Below are 26,904 nucleotides of genomic sequence, written 5' to 3' on the forward strand. Positions count from 1 at the left end.
ATCACAATGTTACCCTGTAGGAACTTTGAAATGGGACTGGCTTGTGCCCACAATGGCTACCCAACTCTGCATAGCTGTGTTCTACAAGAGTAGGTCATCAAATATGTCCACATGCTTGGTTACATAATTACATTGTGTCAGAGTTAGCCTTCGGAAATGGGATTAGTAATTACAACACAGTCTTATAGACCTGGCCAATACATGAACCAAATGTCTGAGCACAAGATGAGATGAATGAGCTCTGAAACCAAAGGCCACCGAGCTCAGCAGAAAGTGATGAATATTCGGAAGTGTTAAAAAAAAAAAATACTCCCTCTTCCTCCGCTTCTGTAGAAAGTAGTGGACTTGAAGACTTCCCTTTGCAAATTCCTTGTGTTAATGACCACTGTGATAGAGACTACTATATTGTATTATAGAATGAGAGATCCCTTTAAAATAAAAGGGCGTATGAGTGTTGGCACATAAGTATTGTAGATAGTTCCTTTTGTCTCGTTAAAGTCACTTTGCTGGAAAGCATCACTTGAATTTGGGAATGAGTTTTTACGGAAGCATTGGACAATACTTCACTTACGGCTCCTACCTCAGAATGGTGGCCAAGTAATACCACGGGGCGGGTTAAGACAACAAACTGGGGTCGGCGGGGTCACTGCACCTTCCCCAATCAGCACACACACTTATTATGAAGCTAAGAGTTAGACACATCCATATCTCAAATTTGAAATTAAACTCATAAGCACAGAGCCTTTACCTTGCGTGCAGAGGAAATATGGAAATGTAGACCGTGCACTTTTTTTTCTTCTTTTTTTTTATGTGATTGGCCCCCTTCTCGTCAATCTGCCTACAGGCCTTTCAGTATCATTTTCTGAGACATGAATTGCAGTTTTGTTTTTCGCTAGAGAAACAGTCCAAGCCTTTAAGCAGCACTTTGTTCTGCTGTTAGTCTTAGGTTGTATCTTATGTACTAAGATCAAATAACTATTGCAAAAGACTAAAATTCAAATTTAATCACTGTTACTGACCCTCTGAGAAGTTGTGCTACACAGGCATCCGCTACAGAGAAAGGCAGTCTAAAAGCTTTTGGGCTAAAACAGGATTGCTTCATGGTAAGGGGCACCATCATCTTTGGAAATGATGACTGCAGCAAATTTGGATCTTTAATTTCAACATATGACCCAGACCTGCAACAAAAGCGCCTGGTTAAGTTCTTCTTTGAAGATGGACAAAAAGTAAAATATTATTGAAAAGAGGAAAACTGACTTTACCCAGGTTCTTAAAACCAGATTTATCCTACGTGCAGGGCAACCTCATGAAGAGCCGTTTTACTAAAACCCCACCAAATGGACCGGTGTCCTTGCTGGAAACATTGTAATTTTTGTTATACTTGCAATAAATGTAGTCTTGTGGAGAAGAAATTCAGGCACTGATGCTAATGCAGGATTTAAGGGCCTTTTGCAAGGAAGTTAGTAACTAACTGACAAAGAATTATCGAAAATCGCAAACTGTGTGTGTTCCTTCTATCCAAGCTTTGGCACTTTATGGCATCAGACTATCTAAATTTGAAACAACTTAATGTCAATTCATTGCCCATGTCCCTGAAGAAAACTAATATGCAAAACTTAAGTGAGAAACACATTGTCACTATAAATATTATCTACTTTAATCTTCAATCTCTTTCTGAATGCCCTGTTACACAGAAGTTGTGCAACACGACCAGAAATTAAATGTTTCACAGATGAGATGTATCTTTTGGTGTAGCTTTTGGAGAGATCGTCTCATGGCATATACTTGAGCTTGTCTCCCACTTAGGCTGCCAGCAAAGTTGGCTCTTTAGCAGGGGCAGCTCATTGAGGCCTAGTATTAAGGTATAGTATTTGAAAGTCTTCCTAAAGGCTTTGTGGAGTCCGGACCCTTCATGTCACACCTTCCAATTGCTTTTTTGTTTCCCCCAACTTTCTTCAAAGCACTAGATTCTTCCAAGATTTTCTTCTTCAAGCAGTTCTTTTGTTCCCGGCAACCTTGTCCTCGCCAGATTTCCAGTAGAGAATTTTTAAAGCTTGGCTTCTTTCTTTCAGGCACACTTTTTAAACGTCGCATAACTAACTCATTGATGGGTATCCTCTCGGAATGTTGTGGTATGAACCCAATTGTCATACCATCCAGCAAGCGTACATGATCTTATTGACTGATGTACTGTCTTACGGTGTGAAGGCTCCCAACATTCCCTGTGTGATGGGGGCTAGAGTGCCTTTTCCTCATTGATGCACAGCACAAGTTTTTGTGCATAATCAGAAACCTGCACGGCACTCTTTTCACTGACGATATAAAAGTTATGGACAATTAAATGGCTGCAGAAGAAATTTACTGTAGAAATGATGCTCCAACATTGGTCTCGTTCATAATGTCGCATGCGACTCTTCAGCCACAAGTCCCCGTGGGTAACTATTACCTTATTTGTTTAGCTTGTAAGAGATGGTATGAAGGATGGAAAATCGTTTGAAGTCTATAGACAGACACTCCGTATTGCAATTCTGATTTGCTAAATTATCAAAAATGAAGGTATCATAGTCCACATTGCCTTCACAAGTGGGCAACATGCAGTGCTTTGCAACACGATATTCACCCGAAGTAGTCTGATTTTAATCATTATAGCTTATCTGAAGCCTTCTATTTCGGATTCTGCCTCTTTCTTTTAGAGTTTCTTCACAAATTGTATTAACACCTGACCATTGGCATATATACTTTGGCAGTACAGTTCCAAAATCAAGGATTGTTTTTCTTCTTAAACACAATTACAAATGTATTTTTAGTTCATTTTAAATTAGCAGATTTAAGGTTTTATTTTTATTTTTTAAAGCAGGTATTTATTTGCATGTAATGTACGCATCATGCTCCTGTCATATTTCATTAAACTAGCTTGCCATGGTTTTATTTTAAAATGTACATTTCTGTGTCTCTTTGTAGTACTTTACTCTTGCATACTTTAACCTTCTTAAAAAAAAAAAATCCAGGTCACATGCTTTATTTTTTTTATAAAACCATTTTACGTTCCACATAGACTGGCATGGAGAGTGCTTGAAGTTCTCCTTTTCCTCCTGTGATGTCCTATGTCTGGGCAGGAACAAAACTGCACCTCATATTCCCCCCCCCCCCCTCACCCCCACAAAACAGGGGATAATATAGCCTTATTTGAACAAATCATGAAAACAGTTGCAGTTCACTCCATGCTATGTAGTCTTCCTAGGAGATTTTAGCCTCCACTGGAACCATGAATATGAGACCAAGATCCACCCTAAAAAGTGTCTTCTCTGACCATAGCCTTGTCTGAGCATTCCTGAAACCGACAAATCCCAAAATGGCCACACTGGGTCTCATAAAATCCAAGTTAGGAGTGCAGAACATAGAATCCTTCATCCCAACAGAATCTTCAGACCACCACCAGATCATGTTCAATCTCATAGACTCACAACAGAATGTTAAAGGGCAAGGGGGCAAAATCGAACACGAAGTAAGAGACACTAGATGCTTAAACGGAGATCATCTAACTTCCCTGGACCAGAGACGACCTCCTCCCACTCACGTGAAACCCGGTTCGTTTGTTTTTCTTGCCCTGAACTGCACCCTCAGGGCAGCAATGGACGTTGCAGACACTGGAAGGTGACACTTCAACAACCCGATGACTTTAACTATCACTAAAGTTCTGTTCTCTTTTCACCCCCAATCGACAATGCTTGTAAACTCCTTGCTAACTCAAGTCATTGCCCAAGTCTGCCTGAAAATCCTTAAAGTGGCACTCCCACTGAAAAAACTGATGCAGACCCGACTGACTTCAATAACTTTCGACCAGCCATGGAACATTCAGTTTCTTTGAATGCTTTTAGAGAAATGTGTACACAACCAATTGTGCCAACACATTAGTAACTTCAACCTGCTGGACCAGTTCAAATCTGGTTTCAGACCTGGACACAGCACGGAGACAGCCAAAGTAGCTCAGGAGGTAGCCTCTCTCTAAGAAGTGAGAGTTTCCTCCTACTAGAGTCTGCGAGATTCAGAAAGTCCATGATTAAAGCCTGAACCTTCTTGGGCTCAGCCCCCAAAATATAGAATTCTTTCATACCAGAGATTCGACTGAACTCTTAGACTACCACTTTCAAAAGGGAGGTCAAAAGGATTATTAGACTGGCCATTCCCTGACTGACCAGACCTTGAGGAAGCTTGGTAACATGAAGCAGGGAAAGGGCTTTGACCAGCTGCTTAGGGACCGTGAGCAAGTTCTGTTAACAAGTAGCATCACTGGGTCCTCTGTCCTGTCACCACAATTGGCAGAGATATTTTTGACTACCTCAAATCTAAGTATGCAGACATAGAGTTGATACAATGTCTCTCTCATGTTACCCAAATTCGGGTTTGTTTATAGGTTGTGTTTATTTGCACACATACGTTTTCTCCTGTTTCACAGAGTGCTGGCCTCTGTGGTAAATGTTATTATCCCTCATCTTTACTCTTGCTCATTTATCTGGTTTTAATTATGCAAAATGTCTGAACTCATTTAAAAGACTCGTTAGTGATGAGTAAAAAAAATCTTTTGTCCAGTTTACCTTATTTGCTATGCTTCTAAGACGCCCTGTTATCATAAAGACATTGTGGTGTCAGATTTAAAACCATTGCTTGAAAAATAGTCCCCCCGCCCTGTGAAAAGATCTTACAATTCCAGGAGCTGTTAACTTTTCCCAACCTGCTATTTCTTTTAATCCTTACCTCAGGAAAGAAAATACCTTTTCATGCATATTAGAGGCACGTATAGCCAGTTACTCCTTTTTTTGGTGTGACCTAGAGACATCTATGGGTTATCACCAGTCTATTGTAATGGAAAAACATTAAGATGTATACATATATACGAACACCAAAGGGATTGGGGTTAGCCTCTTCATTCATTGACAGTTCAGCTGTCATATACATTTTGCTACGGTCTGCCACTCATGGGGAAATGGCTTTGCAACTGCCGAAAAATGAGACTTGTTAAAGCAGTAGAGGTAGGCAGGTTTATTGGCTATTTTAATGAAGCTGCTAGAGTCCTTCTTTATAATTGTTTGTTGAGTATTGGCACTTTGAGATAAGCTCCCAAGCCTTTAATTGAATCTATCAAGGCTGCTCCTCATTAAAACCCACAAATACCTTTTAATTGGAACTAGTTTCTTTCTAGAAACAGCAAGATGTGAGGTTCTGTTCGTTGCAATTCACAAATTGGTATTCGAAGTAAAACTTCTTGTAGTACATTTTTTTTCTCATTTCTGCCCTTCGCTCTCAACGGAGTATTTACTTCAACCGTGCCATATACTGCCCACAGTTCATGGGAGCCATATGGTCGCAGCTTTCGTATCCTGTTTTCCAGCAATGCAGTTAAATATCCTGAAGCTTATTTTATCTCTCTTTGTACTGTTTGAGTGGGCTGTTGACGACCAGTCAGGTTTTTCGATCACATTTCTTCTCCCATCAATAGTTGGCAGTAGCGGAGATGTGCAAGAGCAGTCTCTGCTTTTATCCTGACTGACCATTCCTTTATTCTTTTTTTCCCCCAGTAAGCTGCAGACTAGAGGGCTGCTTTCAGAGCAGGCAGCCATGAACCATGACTCCTTTCTAGTTGTGGTCTTCTGCTGTGTTGGGTGGCTGGTTTGCCAGAGCTGATTCTGATTTTCATTCCAGCCCTGTACGGCTGTCATTTGAGTATCTGCTCTTCACTGCGTTCTTAGATTGTACCGAGGTCCTTGGAAACGTGTCTGTAGCAGATTTAGAAACCAGGGTTTAAGGCCTGTACTGTAGGAGACAGAGCATTCTCCTCCGGGGGAAGGTTTTGCAGTATTTAGTTCCACTTTCTGAATGACCTGCTAGTAATCACTTCTTTCCTCGTGTTTGCAGTGGGGTTTTCAAAGGACGCTTCACTTGTATGTAAGTAATTGGATGCGGTTGATGCAGAAATACCACGTTTAACAATTCTTTCAGTCTGCGTCCTTCTGGGTCTCTAACCACAGCTAAGGCACTTGTGAGCGTGTCTTCTGAAGCAGCCCCATACATTCCACCCGTGAACTCTGAAATGGAGGTTCTTCTGCAGGGGCATAATCCTTAAATCTAAAGGGAGCCCCATTCTGAGCCCTTTATTGTTGGTATTGGAGATTAAATACAGAGCACCCACGATGAGCCCATCAGTGTTGCCATACATCTGCTAGAACCGTTGATATCGGAGACAAACCCCAACCTCTTCCCACATCCTTGATAGGGATACCAAAATCTGGAGGAACCAGTGGTATAGCAAGGGTGCTCCAGAGTCTATTGTAACTGAGAAAAATGGACCATCCTTGCCGTTGAATTGGTAATGAAATACAGACATGAATAGGATTCACTCGGCTGTTAAGACTCCTGGGAACCGGTGCCTCTGCACCTGCTGTTGCCTTGATAGCTTCGCCCCTTGGAAGAGTTTCATTAAGAAAACCCCATTTACTGGAGGTGTTGTCCTCTGCTAGGGTTATAAAAATGCTGTTATTGTCAAGCAAGTCTCTGTATATGAAAAAAGATTGTCTGATTTGATGTTCTGACCTGACATTCAAGATCAATACAGATTCATTGTGGATAAATGAATGAGACTGAATAACAGAATATATTGATGCCTTAAATGTTAACCCTCTACAAAATAAATGTCTGTTTGCAGTCAGGCCTAGTTGCATGCTTACTATCTGCAACAGTTCAAGATTTTAGCATTTAGAATTCATAAACCAGGGAGCGCAAAGGGAAATTGTTGAGGTTCTGCTTCTGCTCCCAGTTAATCATCCCTCCTACATAGTTTGGGGCCCCGCAATCATTCCTGGTTGATCAGGCCTTCATAGCCCAAAAGGCTAGGGAAGCGTTTGGGGAATGGTTTCACATTGCCTCTGCTCTTGTCTCCTTCGTGCTTGCCAAGGTCCCAGTTGGTATTTCCAGAACTTGCTTTAATAATACTTAGAACTTCTTCTTCACCCTTTATCGCTAAGAGACGTATGTGCTTTTGGGCATTGAACTATTTTATATTGAGACCGAATTCGCTGAATTAAAGTACTGATTCTGAACTTCCAAATTTTGATTCCAAGGAGCTTTTTCTCCTTGGACCTAGCCCAGTAGAGGAGATTCTACATAAATAAGTTTGTCAGATGCGCCATCACAGGGTTTCCTCGGATAGGTTTAAGCTGACATGTGACACTGAAGATGTGACTATTGAGTCAAATCTGATTCTACTTCGAAGATTGCACTATGGATAGTTCCCAGCATTCCCTGTTGCTGCAAGTGTAAGAGTTCTGCACCCTCCGATTGGTGACCAAAGAGAAGGCTGCATTACTGGAATTTCTCTAATTTTATGAACGCATTTGGATGGTATCAACATGAGCTTCTCTGCACACATTTTGCAGGTCTTGTTTAGAAGCATTTTCTTGAAACAAAGCTCACTTTGCCCAGAAATTTAGCCTGAATAGCAGCTTGTGAGGCCTTCCTCTGGATGATTGTTTTCCGTCCTTTATCTCTTATTCCGAATTTGTGGCGATACCGATATAGCAGTAAGAGAATGCTATAATGCACTGTTCCCTTCTCTCTAGTTGGTCCCGGCTTCAGTCCACATTCTTTTGCAAAGGTTGTTCAAACGTCCTGTGGTGGATCCATAGCTGTTATTTAGTAGGAGGCATGGATGCACATGCAGTATATACATGCTCCATATAGTTTATGCAGCTTTTAGAAGCCAAGAAGCCATTTCCTGTCTTCTGCTCTGGTGTGTTCTCATGAATTTGTTATTGATGAGGTTCGAAGACCAAGTCTCTCCTTAAATTTTACTTTATCAGAGTAGGACTACACGCATCTTGGAAAAGTAATTTAATCGGACTGCTAATGTCTTAAAATATGAATCTGCGATTATATGCTTGTGAATGTGCATATGGCCGGGTATCGTAAATGGTTTAACATCCGCATTCTAGTGTAGTTTCTAGTAGTCTTCTATCAAATTCCACTCAGTTACAATACTGAGGTTTGATTTAATAAAATTCACTAGGATTGCAAGAATACCCCCACTTTGCTGCTTCTTTGGCCTTTATCCAAGTTGACCTTACCTGCAGTGGTTGCTTCTGTTTTGCAATAACTGCTGTTAACTTTAGCATTTGAATGCTGACTCTTTTCAGCAAATGGAAGAGCTAAATGTAAGTCCTTTAATATTTAATAATGTGTACAAATAAAAACCTGCTTTAAAATTCTACACAACTTTGTTACGTTAGTTAATTTATTATTTTTCTTTCTACGTTTAAGCCAAGCTCAATGCAACTTTTTTGCCCTCTAAATTTAGAACTTTAAGGTGTGTGTTCTGCGTAAGGTTAAGGAAAACAAGTGGTGAACTTGTAAATCGTTTTTACTTCGTCATTACTTCAGATTTAACGGTTAGTCTGTTGTGGAAGCCCAGCACTTGAACTCCTTTTGCTCATTTTAACTTTGGCTTAAATATTTAATTAGTCATTTAAAAGTTATATTATTGAACCAAAATTATTCTTCTATTTGACTACATTGGACGTCTCCCCGTTTGCATTGAGCTATGGTATAGCATTTAGCGCTTTATGCATGTTGCTTCTACAAAACTTTGTTTATTTTGAATGCAGTATTTAGTGTATTACTCAACGAAAACGTTTGATTCATTTGATCTTTTTGTGTGTGAAATTTATAGCCTCCCTGCTGAACTCTGGGACCACTGCCACGGTGGCCTTGTTGAGAGATGGCATTGAGCTGGTTGTGGCCAGTGTTGGGGACAGTCGTGCTCTTCTTTGTCGACAAGGGAAAGCTGTGAAGCTAACAATTGATCATACTCCAGAAAGAAAAGAAGAGAAGGAGCGGTATGTTCCAAAAGACAGAATTTTGGTGTGCCTGTATTACGTTGATGCTAAATGGTCCATATTGAGCCTTTGGATAGGGGTGGGGACTATGCAGTCTATGTTAAATGGACGTTCTAGCAAACTGGCCAGTAATCTAAGTAGCATATGAAAATCAATGTACTCGTTTTTGAAATGCTTCATTACTTTAAATCAGTTTTGCTGGACTCTGTTCTTATATTTCCTTCCTTAAAGGACAATATCTTGCTCTGTACTTCAATGTTGGCATTGTGTTATAGTTTTAATCTAATTCCATTTTGTGTGTGTTTTTTTTCTAGGATAAAAAACAGTGGTGGCTTCGTAGCATGGAACAGTCTGGGCCAGCCACATGTTAATGGTCGACTTGCTATGACACGGAGCATTGGCGATATGGATCTTAAACGCAGTGGCGTTATCGCAGAACCAGAAACAAAAAGAATTAGAGTAAGAACATCATGGTCCAATCAGCGGGCTGTAGTCTTATATCTTGAGCCAGCTAAAAGTAATGAAAAAGAAACCTTTAGATTGTATGTATAGTTTTGGTGTTTTTGCTTGCCATGTTTGTATTCTCAAACAATTGGCTTGTATTATTTCTGAGCAGAATATAGGTTGGTGTATTTCTGTGGCCAGAAACGGGTAATATGTATGTAGTAAAGTTTGTAAGAGGTCATTACGTGTCGTTTTTTAGATTACAGAGTTTTAGCAAGTGGATTACTCCTATATTCTGAAAACAGTATAGGTTTTGAGCTTGCACATAATATTGATTATTAAACTACATCTTTAAAAGTGCTATAGTACAAATAATGCATCTTGATAAACACCACTTTGAGTACAGTGTTGGCTGGTTCCTCTTAGTTCCTCGACCTCGCATTCCCTTTTTCTCTGCAGAAGAGTTTTTTTTTGCTGTTTTTTTTTAATGCAGCTTGAGCACACAGACCCAAATCACAAGCTCTGTAAGGGACATATCACTTTTTTTGGCACCACTTCTAACATTGACACCACTGAATCTTTCACTCTCCTCTCTTGTCCTGTAAATTGATCATCTGAGAGTCCCTTACCACTACACATTCATGTGGGTATTAATTCAGTTTGTTGGTGTGTCATTTTTGCATTAGCTGGTTTTAACAACCCGAACCAATAAATTAAGGCTAGAGACTGGCTGTATTAGTGCGCCAGTCTGTGGTATGTGGAAACAACTTTGTGCACCCCTTTTCAAACATGAATGTCCATTTCTGCTGGTTACAAGCCAGGCAATGTACATAAGTTGACCAAAGCCATACATGTCTGATAGGCCGAACTCATGTTGGGTGTCCAGCAAGAGTCAATGTAGGGTTTGTTTAAGTTTGGGGTAGATTTTTGCATTTCCTATCTGATCCTTACTGGTCAAAGCAAGTATGTTTAACAATTTAAATGCTCACTTCTGCTATCTGGTATGATCTGCAGGTCACAATTCGAGTATTGGCAGTGCCAACTGGGTTTTTTGATGCTTTCAAGTCTAGGATAAATTGTTTGAAAAGTAACCCCTGTTATTTTAGATCACTTGGAAACACCAAAAATTCTATTACGTAGACTAATATAAGACGTTATTTTAAATGTTGGTATAAAATTACCAAAGAATGCCTAAAGGATAGGACACAGTTTTATAATTATGTATCTAGTATTTAGTTGCATACTTACTATTTCTGCTTCATAACACTAACTAGTCAGAGCAAATGCTGAAAATGACAAAACAATTGTGATTAGAACATAATCTGATGACCTTGCTTGCCATAATTTGTATGCTTGTTTGTGTTTAGCTGCATCATGCAGACGATGGCTTCCTTGTCCTAACTACAGATGGAATCAACTTCATTGTGAACAGTCAAGAGATCTGCGACATCATAAACCAATGTCATGATCCCACTGAGGCAGCTCAGGTCCTTACAGAGCAGGTAATTGAGAACTCTACAGAGATTTTAGGAAAGTGTTCCGTATGTATTGCAAATGGCATGCTAAACAGTTTTCAAAGTTATTTTGGGACAATTGAAATGCCAAAAAACCCCAACAAAACGATTGTTAACTAAAACTCAGTAAACAGAAAGTTTTCCATACTTCTGCATGTTAAATAGAACGATCATTTGGAATTCAACTTACGGGTAGTATTGAACCCTGACACACAATGGACATGTTGTTATAGCTGCTGACTTAACTAAATACTTCACCCATAAGCAGTCAATCTCCAGTCAGTCTTGATACCCCCAGTTGGCTGTGTGTTTAGAAGAGCTTCCTAGCGGAGTTTAAGTTCAGAAGACTGTTTTTAAACACTAAAAACATCACGACCAATTGAAGTTACTGTACTAGGTTTTTGTGTTTAAGCATCACAGGCAACAGGGAGTTGGTAAAATGTAGTGCTTTTAACGCAAAGACTGCTAGAAGAGATGACCTGGTGGAACGTGGTCAACATAAGTGAGCAGACATTTCACACAACCAACTCCAACAATTACCTTCACCACTGACCCATCCCTCACCTGCCGAAACGGTGTACATGGGGCAACTAAGAACCTGATGGCTATGGAAGGTGGAAGAAGCTACCCAAAACATAGATGTCCTGGAGGTAAACGATGGCAGCCAGCACAGCTCGTGGGTGTGTGTGCGAGGGGCAATTGGCTGCAAAAAATAATAAATAAATAACACTTACCTACCCGACTGGTCCCCCTTGTTCTCTCCTGCTCACCTATGTCTGACTCCAGGTCGGAACAGGATGCAGGCAGCCAGGCTCTCACCCCATAGCCAATCACAATGCTGAAATGCAGCGTTGTGATTGGTCTGAGTGCTGTGACACAGCTTTCAGCCAGGGGCTGTGGGGGTGGGCATGTTCTCCATGCAAGTTGTAATGCTGTCTGCATGGAGAAGGGGGGAAAATGCGCATTTCTGTTGTGGGCGGCGCGAGCCGTCTGACCAAACAGTCATTGCACACAAAATTGTTCCACTCCTCCCCTGCAGCTCCGCTGCCTCATGCACTGCCGCAGCTGGAGGACAAAATAAAATGCTGAGAAAAAAATAAAATGATAATAACGGAATGTTATTAACATTACATTTTTTCTTTCTTTTGCTGCTTTGTGGCAGTGGGACAACACTCCTCCGCCTTAGGGGAGGAGCCGGCACTGGAGCTAAAGACCATTTTCCTGCCCCTGATGGCTTCTTGGACACAAGTGAGGAAAAAGACGGTGCAAACCCAGGTGGACAACACAACCACAATGTTTTATCTTAACAAGCAAGGAGGAACAAGGTCCCATATGTTGTCAATGTTCTGCCAGGAGATCTGGAGATAGGCCATTCAGAGATAACAATACATCTGCCACAGATAGAAAACAGAGAAGCATCTATATTACATAAGCATGAACTAAAATAACTAGTGCTCCAAGATGTCTTCCAGCAGTGAGGCACCCCAGTGATCGATCTGTTTGCAACTGCAGTAAATGCAAAATGCCAAGACTTCGCATTCAGACACCCACACCGTCTCTCCTAAGGGAATGCCCTGTCGATAAAATGGTCGTGGAAATTTCCATACGCTATTCCTCTTATTCCTGTTATATCTTTAGTGATTAGCAAGTGCAACAATTATAAAAGAGACAGTGGGCAAGACAATAGAGGTTCTCAGATATGGCTAAGATGGCAAAAGGAAATTGAAAATTAAGTTTTTTTGGTGCAGTTTGATGAACCGTCCCAAAACTTAAAACAAAAATATATAAAAAGTTCTCCCACTTAATCTTCTTTATTGAAGGTTTCTGGGTACTCTGGAAAAGTGGAGTGGGGCACACAGCTAGATCTTAGTCCAGAAAGTGTGCTTTATTTGTTGTAGATCCGTTCAGTAGATTCTGAGAAATTAAGATCTAAAATGTGTATATATATATATATATATGTGTGTATATATATATATATATATATATATATATATATATATATATATATATATATATATATATATATAAATTATATCTAGCCACTGAGGATCAAGGTACCCGATAGATCAAAAGCTAAAATCTTATTGGTGCCACCACACCAATGAAGATGTGCTCCTTTCATTGCAAGACTCTGGACTCAGTCCCCTGGTCTACAAAAAACACACATAGGTGTTCGGGTAGGGCTGCCCTGCCTGGACCGGAGCAGTGGAAAAAATTGCTCCTGCAAAGGAATGTATCAGACTCTCGCTGGTACCCAAGAAGGGTGCTGGCCAGGAATTTAAAATGTAAAATTATGTTTTTATTTTTTTCCTATTTGGGGAGACCGCCCAACACTCCCCACTCTTTTAATTAATTATAATTTTTTGAATCTTTTTTGGGGAAAGAACCCCACAAGTCCCCTTTTTTAATTACCTTTACCACCCCATACCCTTACCCACCCTAAAGCCCCTAAACTCTAAAAATAACCTTAGCATCCATACCCTTATCCACCCCTAAACCATAAAAATAGCTTTACCACCCTATACCTCCAGCCATCCCTAAATCCAAAAATACCCTACCATCTTATGCCACCACCCACACCTATACCCTAAAAATACACATGCATACATATATATTTATTACCTACTGGCGGTCGCCGGTAGGTAGTTATATTTAGGACCTAGTTTCCATAGGAAGAAATTTTTTTAATTTCCCAATAACTTTGGCATTGTTTGACTAATCCTCGTGAAATTTTCAAAACTAATATGTCTGTCTTTTCAACTGCTGTCTTGAAAGTTTCGGGGTGATCTATCTACTGGGATGAGAAAGGGGGGGCTCAAAAGCATTTTCTCCATGTTAATTTCCATAGAATTCTTTAGAAACTGCTACAGCCCCAACTACTGAACGGAATTACTCCCCATTTGGCAAAAAGGTAGCTCTTGGTCCAGAAAGCACTCTTTAGGTCTCGACCTGCGTAGGCTGGGCTTGCGCAGTCTCGCTGGGCGAGAAATTATGTCTTAGAGTAGGGAGGTAAACGAGCCAGCTCTTCTCCATTGGCTGGCTACCTAAACGGCGGCCAGCCATTGGAGAAGAGCTCTGCCTGTCACTCTAATCCCCGTCCATTTCGGATTGAGGGGCGTTTTTTTTGCTGTCCTTTCTATCCGTGACTTCATCCATCACTCAACAAAAAACACGCCCCCTGACCTGAAACGGACGGGGCTTAGAGACAAAAGGCTGTCTCATGGCAAGCTCTTGTTAAGTGAAAGTCAGTAATATAAATAAAAGGGAAAATCAGCCAAAGACCGTATTTACAACCTGCTGCAACCATTTTAAATAAAAAATCTGAAAACTGTTCCCTGCTAAGCCCATCAGCAGGTCCATTGCATTACTGACCAGACCCGCCAGTACCCTCCCCCCCCCCCCCCCACCCCCCCCCCCCCACCCCCACCCCTACCCCTTAACAAAGCTGTCTGCGACCTTGGCACTGCACCGTAATATATTGGAGTTAACTGTTCCAAATTTATAATGCGCGAAATTTGAAAGTTGTCATTTACTTTGTGTATTCATTTATTCACTGTAGGATGCCAAGTCGTTCTTTTTATCGCTTTTAAGCACGCCTAATATGCTTCGTCCTATTAATAGGAAGTATATTATTGTTTTTCTACTTCATTGCTATACAATATGTGCACTTCTATTTTACTTTTTTTAGTGCCTCTGTTCCCTGCTTGTGATTGTTTTTTTAGTGCCTCTGTTCCTTGGGGCGTTACTGGGCAGAGATGGGCGTGTGGCTGACCTAGACTGAGGAATGTGTGTGTGTGTGGCTCTGTGTATGTGTGGCTCTGTGTATGTGTGGCTCTGTGTATGTGTGGCTCTGTGTATGTGTGGCTCTGTGTATGTGTGGCTCTGTGTATGTGTGGCTCTGTGTATGTGTGGCTCTGTGTATGTGTGGCTCTGTGTATGTGTGGCTCTGTGTATGTGTGGCTCTGTGTATGTGTGGCTCTGTGTGTGTGGCTCTGTGTGTGTGTGTGTGGCTCTGTGTGTGTGTGTGTGGCTCTGTGTGTGTGTGGCTCTGTGTGTGTGTGTGTGGCTCTGTGTGTGTGTGTGTGTGTGGCTCTGTGTGTGTGTGTGTGGCTCTGTGTGTGTGTGTGTGGCTCTGTGTGTGTGTGTGTGGCTCTGTGTGTGTGTGTGTGGCTCTGTGTGTGTGTGTGTGTGGCTCTGTGTGTGTGTGTGTGTGTGGCTCTGTGTGTGTGTGTGTGTGGCTCTGTGTGTGTGTGTGTGGCTCTGTGTGTGTGTGTGTGGCTCTGTGTGTGTGTGTGTGGCTCTGTGTGTGTGTGGCTCTGTGTGTGTGTGTGTGGCTCTGTGTGTGTGTCTGTGGCTCTGTGTGTGTGTCTGTGTGTGTGTGTGTGGCTCTGTGTGTGTGTGTGTGTGTGTGTGTGTGTGTGGCTCTGTGTGTGTGTGTGGCTCTGTGTGTGTGTGTGTGTGTGGCTCTGTGTGTGTGTGTGGCTCTGTGTGTGTGTGTGGCTCTGTGTGTGTGTGGCTCTGTGTGTGTGTGGCTCTCTGTGTGTGTGTGGCTCTCTGTGTGTGTGGCTCTCTGTGTGTGTGGCTGTGTGTGTGTGTGGCTCTGTGTGTGTGTGGCTCTGTGTGTGTGTGGCTCTGTGTGTGTGTGGCTGTGTGTGTGTGTGGCTCTGTGTGTGTGTGGCTCTGTGTGTGTGTGGCTCTGTGTGTGTGTGTGTGTGTGGCTCTGTGTGTGTGTGTGGCTCTCTGTGTGTGTGTGTGTGGCTCTCTGTGTGTGTGTGTGGCTCTCTGTGTGTGTGTGTGGCTCTCTGTGTGTGGCTCTCTGTGTGTGGCTCTCTGTGTGTGTGTGGCTGTGTGTGTGTCTCTCTCTGTGTGTGTGGCTCTCTGTGTGTGTGTGGCTCTCTGTGTCTGTGTGTGGCTCTCTGTGTGTGTGTGTGTGGCTCTCTGTGTGTGTGTGTGTGTGGCTCTGTGTGTGTGTGTGGCTCTGTGTGTGTGTGTGGCTCTGTGTGTGTGTGGCTCTGTGTGTGTGGCTCTGTGTGTGTGTGTGGCTCTGTGTGTGGCTCTGTGTGTGTGGCTGTGTGTGTGTGGCTCTCTCTGTGTGTGTGTGTGTGTGTGTGTGGCTGTGTGTGTGTGTGTGTGTGTGGCTCTCTGTGTGTGTGTGTGTGTGGCTCTCTGTGTGTGTGTGTGTGTGGCTCTCTGTGTGTGTGTGTGTGGCTCTCTGTGTGTGTGTGTGTGTGGCTCTGTGTGTGTGTGTGTGTGTGGCTCTGTGTGTGTGTGTGTGTGTGGCTCTGTGTGTGTGTGTGTGTGGCTCTGTGTGTGTGTGTGTGTGGCTCTGTGTGTGTGTGTGGCTCTGTGTGTGTGTGTGTGGCTCTGTGTGTGTGTGTGGCTCTGTGTGTGTGTGTGTGGCTCTCTGTGTGTGTGTGTGTGTGGCTCTGTGTGTGTGTGTGTGTGGCTCTCTGTGTGTGTGTGTGGCTCTCTGTGTGTGTGTGTGGCTCTGTGTGTGTGTGTGTGGCTCTGTGTGTGTGTGGCTCTCTGTGTGTGTGTGTGGCTCTCTGTGTCTGTGTGGCTCTCTGTGTGTGTGTGTGGCTCTCTGTGTGTGTGTGTGTGTGTGTGGCTCTCTGTGTGTGTGTGTGTGTGTGGCTCTGTGTGTGTGTGTGTGTGTGTCTCTCTGTGTGTGTGTGTGTGTGTGTGGCTCTCTGTGTGTGTGTGTGTGTGTGGCTCTCTGTGTCTGTGTGGCTCTCTGTGTGTGTGTGGCTCTCTGTGTGTGTGTGTGTGTGGCTCTCTGTGTGTGTGTGTGTGTGTGGCTCTGTGTGTGTGTGTGTGGCTCTCTGTGTGTGTGTGTGTGTGTGTGGCTCTGTGTGTGTGGCTCTGTGTGTGTCTCTCTGTGTGTGTGTGTGTGTGTGTGGCTCTGTGTGTGTGTGGCTCTCTGTGTGTGTGTGGCTCTCTGTGTGTGCGTGGCTCTCTGTGTGTGCGTGGCTCTCTGTGTGTGCGTGGCTCTCTGTGTGTGCGTGGCTCTCTGTGTGTGCGTGGCTCTCTGTGTGTGCGTGGCTCTCTGTGTGTGCGTGGCTCTCTGTGTGTGCGTGGCTCTCTGTGTGTGCGTGGCTCTCTGTGTGTGCGTGGCTCTCTGTGTGTGTGCGTGGCTCTCTGTGTGTGTGTGTGGCTCTCTGTGTGTGTGTGTGTGGCTCTCTGTGTGTGTGTGTGTGGCTCTCTGTGTGTGTGTGTGTGGCTCTCTGTGTGTGTGTGTGTGGCTCTCTGTGTGTGTGTGGCTCTCTGTGTGTGTGTGGCTCTCTGTGTGTGTGTGTGTGGCTCTGTGTGTGTGTGTGGCTCTCTGTGTGTGTGTGTGGCTCTGTGTGTGTGTGGCTCTGTGTGTGTGTGTGTGTGGCTCTCTGTGTGTGTGTGGCTGTCTGTGTGTGTGTGGCTCTGTGTGTGTGGCTCTGTGTGTGTGTGTGTGTGTGGCTCTGTATGTGTGTGGCTCTGTATGTGTGTGGCTCTGTGTGTGTGTGTGGCTCTGTGTGTGTGTGTGGCTCTGTGTGTGTGTGTGGCTCTGTGTGTGTGTGTGGCTCTCTGTGTGTGTGTGTGGCTCTCTGTGTGTGTGTGGCTCTCTGTGTGTGTGTGGCTCTCTGTGTGTGTGGCTCTCTCTGTGTGTGGCTCTCTGTGTGTGTGGGGCTCTGTGTGTGTGTGTGGCTGTGTGTGTGGCTGTGTGTGTGGCTCTGTGTGTGTGTGTGTGTGTGGCTCTGTGTGTGTGTGTGGCTCTGTGTGTGTGTGTGGCTCTGTGTGTGTGTGTGTGGCTCTGTGTGTGTGTGTGTGGCTCTGTGTGTGTGTGTGGCTCTGTGTGTGTGTGTGGCTCTGTGTGTGTGTGTGGCTCTGTGTGTGTGTGTGGCTCTGTGTGTGTGTGGCTCTGTGTGTGGTTCTGTGTGTGTGTGGCTCTGTGTGTGTGTGGCTCTGTGTGTGTGTGTGTGTGGCTCTGTGTGTGTGTGTGTGTGGCTCTGTGTGTGTGTGTGTGTGGCTCTGTGGTTCTGTGTGTGTGTGGTTCTGTGTGTGTGTGTGGCTCTGTTTCTGTGTGTGTGGCGCTCTGCCGGTGTCCGTTGTCATGATAAAGTTACAGATCGCGGAAAACAACTTTTCTCAATAAATAAGGGGGTCGCAGAGCAGGGCCCACTCTGTCCAGTACTCTGGAGTTAGAAACACGCTCCATCAAGTGGGCTCTACAGTTTCCCCTTCTTGCTGTGCTTGGTTATTCAGTTTTATATATCCTTCATCTTCCCTTTCACTTTGTCGTTCCATACTTCACCCTCCTCCCCGTCCTTTGACATGCTTTCTTTCTTATTCATTCTTCCTTCCCCCCTCGTCTCCTCTCTCGAACGCCTCTTTTTATCCCCTTCATCTCCACCTGTTGCTCCTTCCCTTCAGTCTCATCTTTCCCGTCCTTTCCATCGCACAGCTTTCCTTCTCCCCTGTCCATTTCTTCCTCCCCAACCACCATCCACTTCTCACTCCCCTTCCTTTCTTACCTCCTTACTTCCTCCCCAGGCATTTTCTTTCCTTCCTCTTCCTTTTTCCACTCCCCTCTCCCCATCACCCCTTCCTACACCCATGAACTCAAACCTACACTCCCCTCCCCTTCATCATCATTTGAGGGAACAAACGCACATAACGGTAGGTGAAGGTTCCTAAAACCTTCAATAAACAATCCCCTCTCTTTTTAACTATCTGTAAAAAGTTGTTCGGACTAAGATTCAGGGCAATAACCAGCATTTACAATGCAATGGTCTCGGCATTATTAAAGGTAGAGCTATTGACATTGCTAATTATTTTTTCTTTTTTTTTCTTTAATCATAAATAAATGGCATTGTCATTTACAATGCCAGTAGCTTAATCGCTCGCAAATGCATGACCTATTGCATTTACATCCACACAGAGCCACACACAAAGCCACCCACACACACATACAGAGCCGCCCACAAAGAGCCATCCACACAGTCATTCACATAGAGCCACCTACACAGAGCCACCCTCACACAGACAGAGCCACCCACACATAGAGCCACCTACTAAAAAAGCAATCTCTCACCCCCCCCCCCACCCTTCCCCAGTCCTTGGTGGCTCCCCATCCCCCACGGTAATCCCTCTCCCTCCCTTAATACTTCTTGACCATCTGGTAAATAGTGTGTTAAAGTGTAGTTCTGACCAAATAGATCCTCGTTTCTTTTAAGATGCACCTCCACGTCCTCACCTTTTAATTTAAAGCCATAATGCACTTTGTCTGGATATTTTGCCTTTGTGTCTCGTCTGTGTCGGGAATACAGTTTCTGTGGACGCACAACTTCATAATCCTTCACTCCAGGCAGTGGTGCCAGGGCAAGCACTTGCTGCTGGAAAAGTATCCGGGTCGCAGAGGCCACGAGAAGGGGGAACATCGCAGGGCGCTTGGGAAGACAGGTGCGGCTAGGCCTCTGAGTCTCGGCTTCCAGCAGCCTTCGTCTGCTTCCCACACGATGCTCCTGTTCAATGGAGGGAAGAAGGTGGAAGACAGCTTTTATCCCAAGCCCCCTCCTCCCGCTACCTGCGCGCGGCACGGGCTGTCCTCAGAAGGAGCCGCACAACACCTCCAGTTACAACAACGCGAGGGAAGGCGGAAGTTCGGCCCCACCTTATTGTGGTGTATGCAAGCAAGCGCGCATTAATGGCCAGTACCCAGAAAAACAAATTGCGCTGGGGGTGATATTGTAGGAGGGGTAAGACCACGAGAAGGGGGAACATCGCAGGGCGCTTGGGCAGACAGATGCGGCTAGACCTCAGAGTCTCTGCTTCCAGCAGCCTTCGTCTGCTTCCCACGCGATGCTCCTGTTCAATGGAGGGAAGGAGGGGGAAGACAGCTTTTATCCCAAGCCCCCTCCTCCCCGCTACCTGCACGGGCTGTCCGCAGAAGGAGCCGCACAACACTTGAAGTTACAACAACGCGAGGTAAGGCGGAAGTCCGGCCCCATGTTATTGTGGTGTACGCAAGCGAAAGCACATTAATGGCCAGTACCCAGAAAAACAAATCGCGCTGGGGGTGATACAAAAAAAAAATGGCGGCCGCAAACATATGAAAATTTCGGATTCAGGGGCGTGTTTTGGCGTTCTGCGTGACAGGTGACGTCACAGTCGAAAGAATGCAAAAAACACGCCCCCGAATCCGAAAGAGACGGGGCTTTATTGGAGTGACACCTGTCTCCTCCAATGACTGGCCTCCGTTTAGGAAGCTAGCCAATGGGGGAGAGAGGCGGGTTCAAGCCCCCATACTCCTAATCATTAAATCTCCTCCCGGAGACTGCGCAAGCGCAGCCTTCGGTCCTCGACCTAAAAAAGGCGGAAGGGTGGTGGAGCTGGGGGAGGGGGGGTTGTGGGAAGTGATTGCGGCTGGTGCTTTTTTGAAGGGACATTGCACATCTTTGGTTTATCTCCGCGTCGAGGAGGGAGTGTGAGTCATCCTTCTACAGTCAGAGATGGGAGATTGTTGACACTCCGCCTCTGACCTGGCAGTTTACATAATGTCTCCTTGACTGGAGTAATTCTTTCTTTGTGCTTTCTTCCTGTGTCCTCAGAATACAAATATCAAGGTTGTGATAGTTCGTGCTCTGGATCACAGGCCTCGCTGTCACGCAATCTTTCACACTTCACAGGGCTCGTTACTTTCCCATTTCACTGCAGGTTTTACCTCACGCTTCCCCCTTAAGGTACCGGCTTCTTTCAAAATTTCCAGGTACAGGTTCAGTTTCTATGGTCCTATTCACAGGCCACAAGTCCTAACCAGTATTGCCATAGCCAATAGGTCTCGCCTTTGGGACCTTCTAAGTATTTAGTTATGCAGCACAATATCCTTGGTGCAACAACATCAAGTGTTGCATGGCTAAACACTTATAGGTCCCAAAGGCGAGACCTATTGGCTATGTCAATGCTTGTGTTTCTATCTCTCTTTTGGGTTCTCCTTTTGCCCCACTTCCTGCCTTCCTCTCTGCTTTCTCACTTTCTGCATGCTTTTTCTGGATCAGCCATGCTCCACTTCTGCCCTTTCCGTATGTTTTCCTGTCCGTCTTCTGGTCTGTCTTTCCCTGTCCCCGAAGGTGTCTTGGCGCTAGCTTTGGTTTCCTTTCAACACAACTTTCCATGCTGGAATGTCTGAGCCCATCCAGGATAATGTGCTGCACCCTTCCCCCCCCCCACCCCCCCCTTCCAAATCCCTCAGCCTCACCTTCAGCGTTTGCAAAAGTTGACATATTGCTTGCATGGCTCTGTTAATTCTGTTTTTAAATTTTGCGTCCAGTGTGCAACCAAGTGTTTGTAAAGCTTATGAATCAATGGATGAATGAACAGGCTCGCACTGAGCAGTTGTGCGAACCAGATAGACCCTCTGGGCACATTCAAATGAGTCTGGATTGTAAGGTTTACAAGGGCTGTATGTATGCGCTGGTCCGTTCACACAGCCTTTGACCAAATCTCTTTTTTTTTTCATGTTTCTTCCGTAGGTTACTAGTGATGTTAAAACGAGTATGGGTGCATTTTACAACTTTTTACATACATTGTTTTGTAAAGGTCTTACATTATTTGAATTAATTAATTAATTAGCATACACTTAAACCCTCTCTGTTTTGTGACTGCGTGTGCTGCTTACAACAGACTGAAGCAACTTGTAATATCTACAAACAAGCATTAAAAATGCAACAGGTCTCTCCTTTCATGAAGTTAGTCATTTGCTTTGCTATTCAATACAATTAGCAAAGCAATTGGCTTTAACTTAATTAAAGGTGAGACCTATTGTATTTCAATGCTTGCTTCCCCTTTACTTTAAGCATGTGCTGCTGTGAACCATTATTAAACATTAAACATTGACAAAGCCAATTTCTGTAGTAGGGGATCTCTGTGTATAGTCATAATCTAGTGAATAGTCCCGCCCATGTGCGTGGACCCCGGAGCAATCAAAAATAATCACTTGAAGTGTCGAAAAGATGCAGGACTGCACAGACACTTAAGAGAGAATTTAAAGACAGATAATGCAGCCTATAACCAGGCTACACTGTCCAGTACTTCAACTAGAAATTCCACCAAAAATCCACAAACAGCAAAGTCTGTCCAGATTTCCCTTGCCTCAGCAGCAAAAACCCTCTGGAATGATCGAGAGGAGGACATGGACAGACAAGCCCCATAGGCTGCCATTATGTGGCTCAAAACAGGATACTGTGCCTTTAAGAGAACTTCACAGTATCCCAGAATGCCCTGCAGGTCCCTTTTACTTTCAGTTCTTTTTTCCAACTCCTGCAAGCAGTACCCTGGAGCATTGAGATTTTGGTGTTTTTTCACTGATTTTTCAAAGGTAAGTGCTTTCAAAGTACTTTGGTGCCTTTCTCCTTGGTTTTTGCACTCTGTTTTATGTCGAATATGCCTGCATTATTCGACAAATGCCCGGAGTGCTCCAGGAGGAAGGCCAAATCGGATCCCCATGAGGTGTGTATCCTCTGCCTTCCTTCTTCCCATGTCCCAGAGGAGTGTGTGATCTGTCAAGGCTTCTCTGGCAGGACCCTGAAGGTCAGAAAGAAGATCAGGCTTCAGGGCCTTGAAGTAAGAAGGATGAAGGCACAAGGTGGGTATGGAGGGGTTTCCTCTGCCCATGCTGAGGCCTCCCCAGCGGCAGGAAGACCAGCAAGCGTCCCCATTCTCCGTCTGGGTCGATTGTACAACTAGAGTGTCGAGAGGGATGACTACGGTCTGTCCCCCGTCGTCGGGGGCAAAACGACGTTGACGCTCGGCGTCAAAGGACCTTATAAGGCCACCATTGAAGTCTCCGGTGACTATTTCATCGTCGTCGTCGAGCGATCGGCGTCGAAAGGCCCGGCGTCGGCGCTCGCCGTCGATGCGCCACCGCCGTTGACGAAGAGGAGACGATCGTCGTCGAGGAGATCCTCGCTGTCGAGGCGCAGAAGGTCGCCGTCGAGGCGCATAAGGTCGCCGTCGAGGCGGCGTAGAAGATCGCCGTCGAGGCGCAGAAGGTGGAGGCGAAGGCGTTCGACGGCGAGGAGAAGACGCTCGACGTCAAGGGACCAACGCTCGCCGTCTGGTCGCCGTTCTTCGACGTCGAAGAAAAGGGGAAGGAGACCTGACTCCATGGGAGGTTTGCCAACATCCCAGGCTGGTAAAGAAGGCGGTTCATCGGGCTTGGTGTATTCCGAGGTGTATACCCAGTCACGGAAGGTGACTCCACGGCCTCCATTGCCACCACCTCAGCCTGGACCTCTGTTGCCAGAAAAGCCGCCTCCGGTGTCGGTCTCGCTGCCTAATCTTCCGACCTCTCCCAAAGGGACACCTAGGCCAAATGCCCTGGCCAAGCCTAAGTTACCTGCTCCGGTGGAACCGGCGGATCGCCCAAGGCAGAGGAAGTCGCGATAACGCTCCGGACGGAGAGGAAGATCGATGAGTCGACGCAGATCCTCCACTAAATCAAGGCATCGCCATAGGAGAAGGGGATCTAGGTCCCGCACGGACTCCTCCAGGACCCGCTCCTACTCACCGACTTTGTCGTGCCCCCCAGGGACCAGAGTGTCTCCGGTGAACGACATAAGCACATTCCAGTAGGTTCTCCTGAGGGGGGCTGCGAAATTGGGTATCCCGGTGACTGCTCCAACACCTACGACGTCCGTGATATTCGAAACGCTTCACAAGAAGCACTTGTCTCGCCCTCTTCTACCACTAGTACCTGGACTGGTAGAACCTGCAGAGGAGCTGTTCCTCACACCAGCAGTGGTGAAGGCCGCTCCCTCCTGGCTTCTGAAGAAGTACAGGGCCCCGGATTCGGACCCGGCCTTTCTGAGGATAGATCCGGTCCCTGACTCGGTGATAGTGACGGCGGCCAGGAAGTTAGACTCTACCTCCCCGTCCTCCACTGTGCCTCCAGATAAAGAAAGTCGATGGATCGACTCGGAAGGAAGGCTTGTGGGACTGCGTCCACGGCCATGAAGGCATCCAGCGATGCGGCGCTGCTAGGCCGCTATGACCGGGCTCTGTGGGACTCCCTGCAACTGTTTGTGGAACTTCTGCCAAGAGACAAGAGGGAGGACTTTCAAGAGATCCTCAAGGAAGGAATGCTGGTGTCAAACCAGGTCATCAGCGCAGCGGCGGATGTCTCCCTGTTGGCTGCCCATGGTTACTGTCATGGGATCAATCCGCGGCACCACGTCACTCAAGCCGGAGGCCCAGCAGCGGGTGGCCAATCTGCCTTTTTCCGGGGAGACCTTGTTGGGAAAACACGCAGATGACGAGATGGCCCACATGAAGGCGGAGGCGGAGACCCTTACGGCTGTGGGCTTGGAGAAGCCAAAAGAAAAGAAGTCCTACCGCCCGTTCCAAAGACGGTTCGGTGCACAGGGGAGAGGACGAGGGCAGTCTTCGGGACAGCAGCAGCAACAACAGCAGCAGTTCCGGAGATCCTTCCAGAAGGGTAGAGGGGGACAGCAGTCCTCTACAGCGAACAAGGGCCCGGCCGGGTTGCGACCCTGAGCTGTTACTTCCCCTTCATCCGTTACCCGCTCCGGTGGGGGGGAAGCGTTCAATTTTTTCTGGCAGAGTGGAGAAAAATTACTCGGGACAAGTGGGTGCTGAATATTGTTTGCAATGGATACAGTCTTCGGTTCATCAGCCCGCCTCCAGCGATCCCTCCGGTCAGCTCACAGTATCAACTGCGCGAGCTCCAGTCGGAGGCCGATATCCTGTTAAGGAAAAGGGCGATAGAAGACGTACCTCTGTCTCAAAGAGGAAGAGGTCTGTACTCCCGGTTCTTCCTGGTTCGCAAGAAGGACAAGACGAGTTCAGGCCCATTCTGGACTTGCGACAGGCAAACAAGTGTATTCGCAGAGAAAGGTTTCGCATGCTGTCGTTGCATCAGATTTATCCTCAGTTGCAACAGGGAGACTGGCTTTGTGCAATAGACCTACAGGATGCGTACTTCCATGTGCCCATTACATGCAAACACAGGAAGTTTCTGCGATTTCATGTCGGCACCAATCATTATCAGTACACAGTACTGCCATTCGGGCTGAAATCTGCGCCCAGAACATTCTCGAAGTGTATGGCCGTGGTATCGGCACACCTAAGGAAGAACAGGGTGTTTGTCTACCCGTACCTGGACGATTGGTTGATCAAGGCCTCCTCCTTCTCGGAAGCTCAAGCACACTTCCAGAAGACGTGCGTTCTCTTGAACAAGTTGGGGTTGCACATCAACATGTCCAAGTCTGTCCCGATCCCGGTCCAGTGCATTCAGTACTTGGGAGCCACCATCAATACGCTGTCAGCAAGCGTGTCTCCTTCGGAGGAGCGAGGGCGATCGATCCTTCGGAAGGCTCAGGCTCAAATGACCGCTCCATCTAAAACAGTGAGGACGGTGTCTTCTCTACTGGGGTCGATGGCCTTTTGTATCTTCCTCACTCCTCATGCACGGCTGCACATGAGACCTCTGCAGGAGTGCTTGGAGGACCAGTGGGATCAGAGGAAAGAATCTTGGGACGACAAGATACGACTGTCTTTGCATGCTCTTCAGTCTCTGAAGTGGTGGTGTTCAGCGGAGAATCTCCTCAGAGGGGTTCCCTTCCACAAGGACATTCCCAATCAGACTATCGTCACGGATGCTTCTCTCCACGGCTGGGGAGCGCATTCGGGAGACTTACAGATTCAAGGAACGTGGTCCCCGATGGAGTCCACTTACCATATAAACTTCCTGGAACTCAGAGCTGTTCACTTGGCACTGAAGGCCTTTCATCCGTCCTTCCAGACCAACTCTCTGCTTGTACAGACGGACAATACGACCACGATGTATTACCTCAACAAGCAGGGGGGGGCTCGAGATCACACACCCTGTCACAGGAGGTGCAGACGATCTGGCACTGGCTTCTGGCCAGAGGATTGACTATAACGGCTACCCATCTACCAGGTGTGCAGAATGTTCAGGCAGACGCACTGAGCAGACTGATTCAGGAAAACCACGAATGGGTCATAAACGACGAAGTACTAGGAGAAGTCTTCGAAAGGTGGGGGACTCCAGACGTAGATCTGTTTGCCACCGCCGAAAACAGCAAATGCAGAGACTTCGCCTCCAGGTACTACCCGCAAGGGACGCTGGGAAATGCGCTATGGATCAACTGTTCGAACAGCTTTCTGTACGCTTTTCCACCCATTCCCCTGATTCCAGCGGTGCTCATCAAGCTGTCCCAGTCCAGGGCACGGATGATCCTGATTGCCCCGGAATGGCCCAGGCAGTGGTGGTTCACGGACCTGCTTCACCGGTCTCTCCTTCCGCACATACGGCTGCCGTGCAGGCCGGACCTTCTCACGAAGTTCGGGGGCAGATGTTGCACCCCAACCTCTCGACTTTGAGTTTGGCGGCATGACTCCTGAGAGAGTGCAATATGTCCCTCTGAATCTGCCCGAAGATTGCATGGACATTCTGAAGGAGTCTAAGCGACCTTCCACTCGGACGTCCTATGCTTACAAGTGGAAGAGGTTTTGTATCTGGTGTGAGTCCAAGAACTATGACCCAACGACGTGCAAGGAACACGTCATCCTTCCTTACCTTCTACATTTAGCGCGGTCTGGCCTTAATGTTCATTCCATTAAGGTTCATCTCGCTGCATTGACTGCCTACAGGAAATGCCCTTCACAGACTTCTTTTTTCCAGATCCCTGTGATCAAAGATTTCTTGGAAGGCTTGAAGAAAGTATTCCCTCCTGTCCGGCTTCCTTCGCCTTCATGGGAATTGAATGTGGTGCTGTCCAGATTGATGAAGGAGCCTTTTGAACCTATTCATAAGGCTTCGTTGCAGCACCTGTCCTGGAAGGCGGCGTTCCTCTTGGCCATTACATCGGCCCGCAGGGTGAGTGAAATTCAGGCGTTGTGTTGCCAAGAACCTTATACTGTATTTCATGCTGCTAAGGTTGTTATGCGTACTCACCCTCAATTTCTTCCCAAGGTTATTTCTGATTTTCATGTCAACCAGACTATAACTTTGCCTACGTTTTTTCAAAATCCTTCATCTCCAGCGGAAA

At 45.9% G+C, this 26,904-nt stretch overlaps 1 protein-coding gene across 1 annotated transcript in view; it reads left to right on the top strand.

Moving 5' to 3' along the window:
- PPM1K (protein phosphatase, Mg2+/Mn2+ dependent 1K) overlaps window positions 1-26,904 on the top strand; it is a 69,653-nt gene that overhangs the window by 35,285 nt on the left and 7,464 nt on the right. The window contains exons 4-6 of the mRNA XM_086961964.1: window positions 8,720-8,885; window positions 9,200-9,344; window positions 10,697-10,831. Of these exons, the coding sequence (XP_086818090.1) occupies window positions 8,720-8,885; window positions 9,200-9,344; window positions 10,697-10,831 (446 nt within the window). The remainder of the gene's footprint in view (window positions 1-8,719; window positions 8,886-9,199; window positions 9,345-10,696; window positions 10,832-26,904) is intronic.

This window comes from Lissotriton vulgaris, chromosome 3_1 (genome assembly GCF_964263255.1).
Source record: "Lissotriton vulgaris chromosome 3_1, aLisVul1.2, whole genome shotgun sequence".
Classification (NCBI taxonomy): Eukaryota; Metazoa; Chordata; class Amphibia; order Caudata; family Salamandridae; genus Lissotriton; species Lissotriton vulgaris.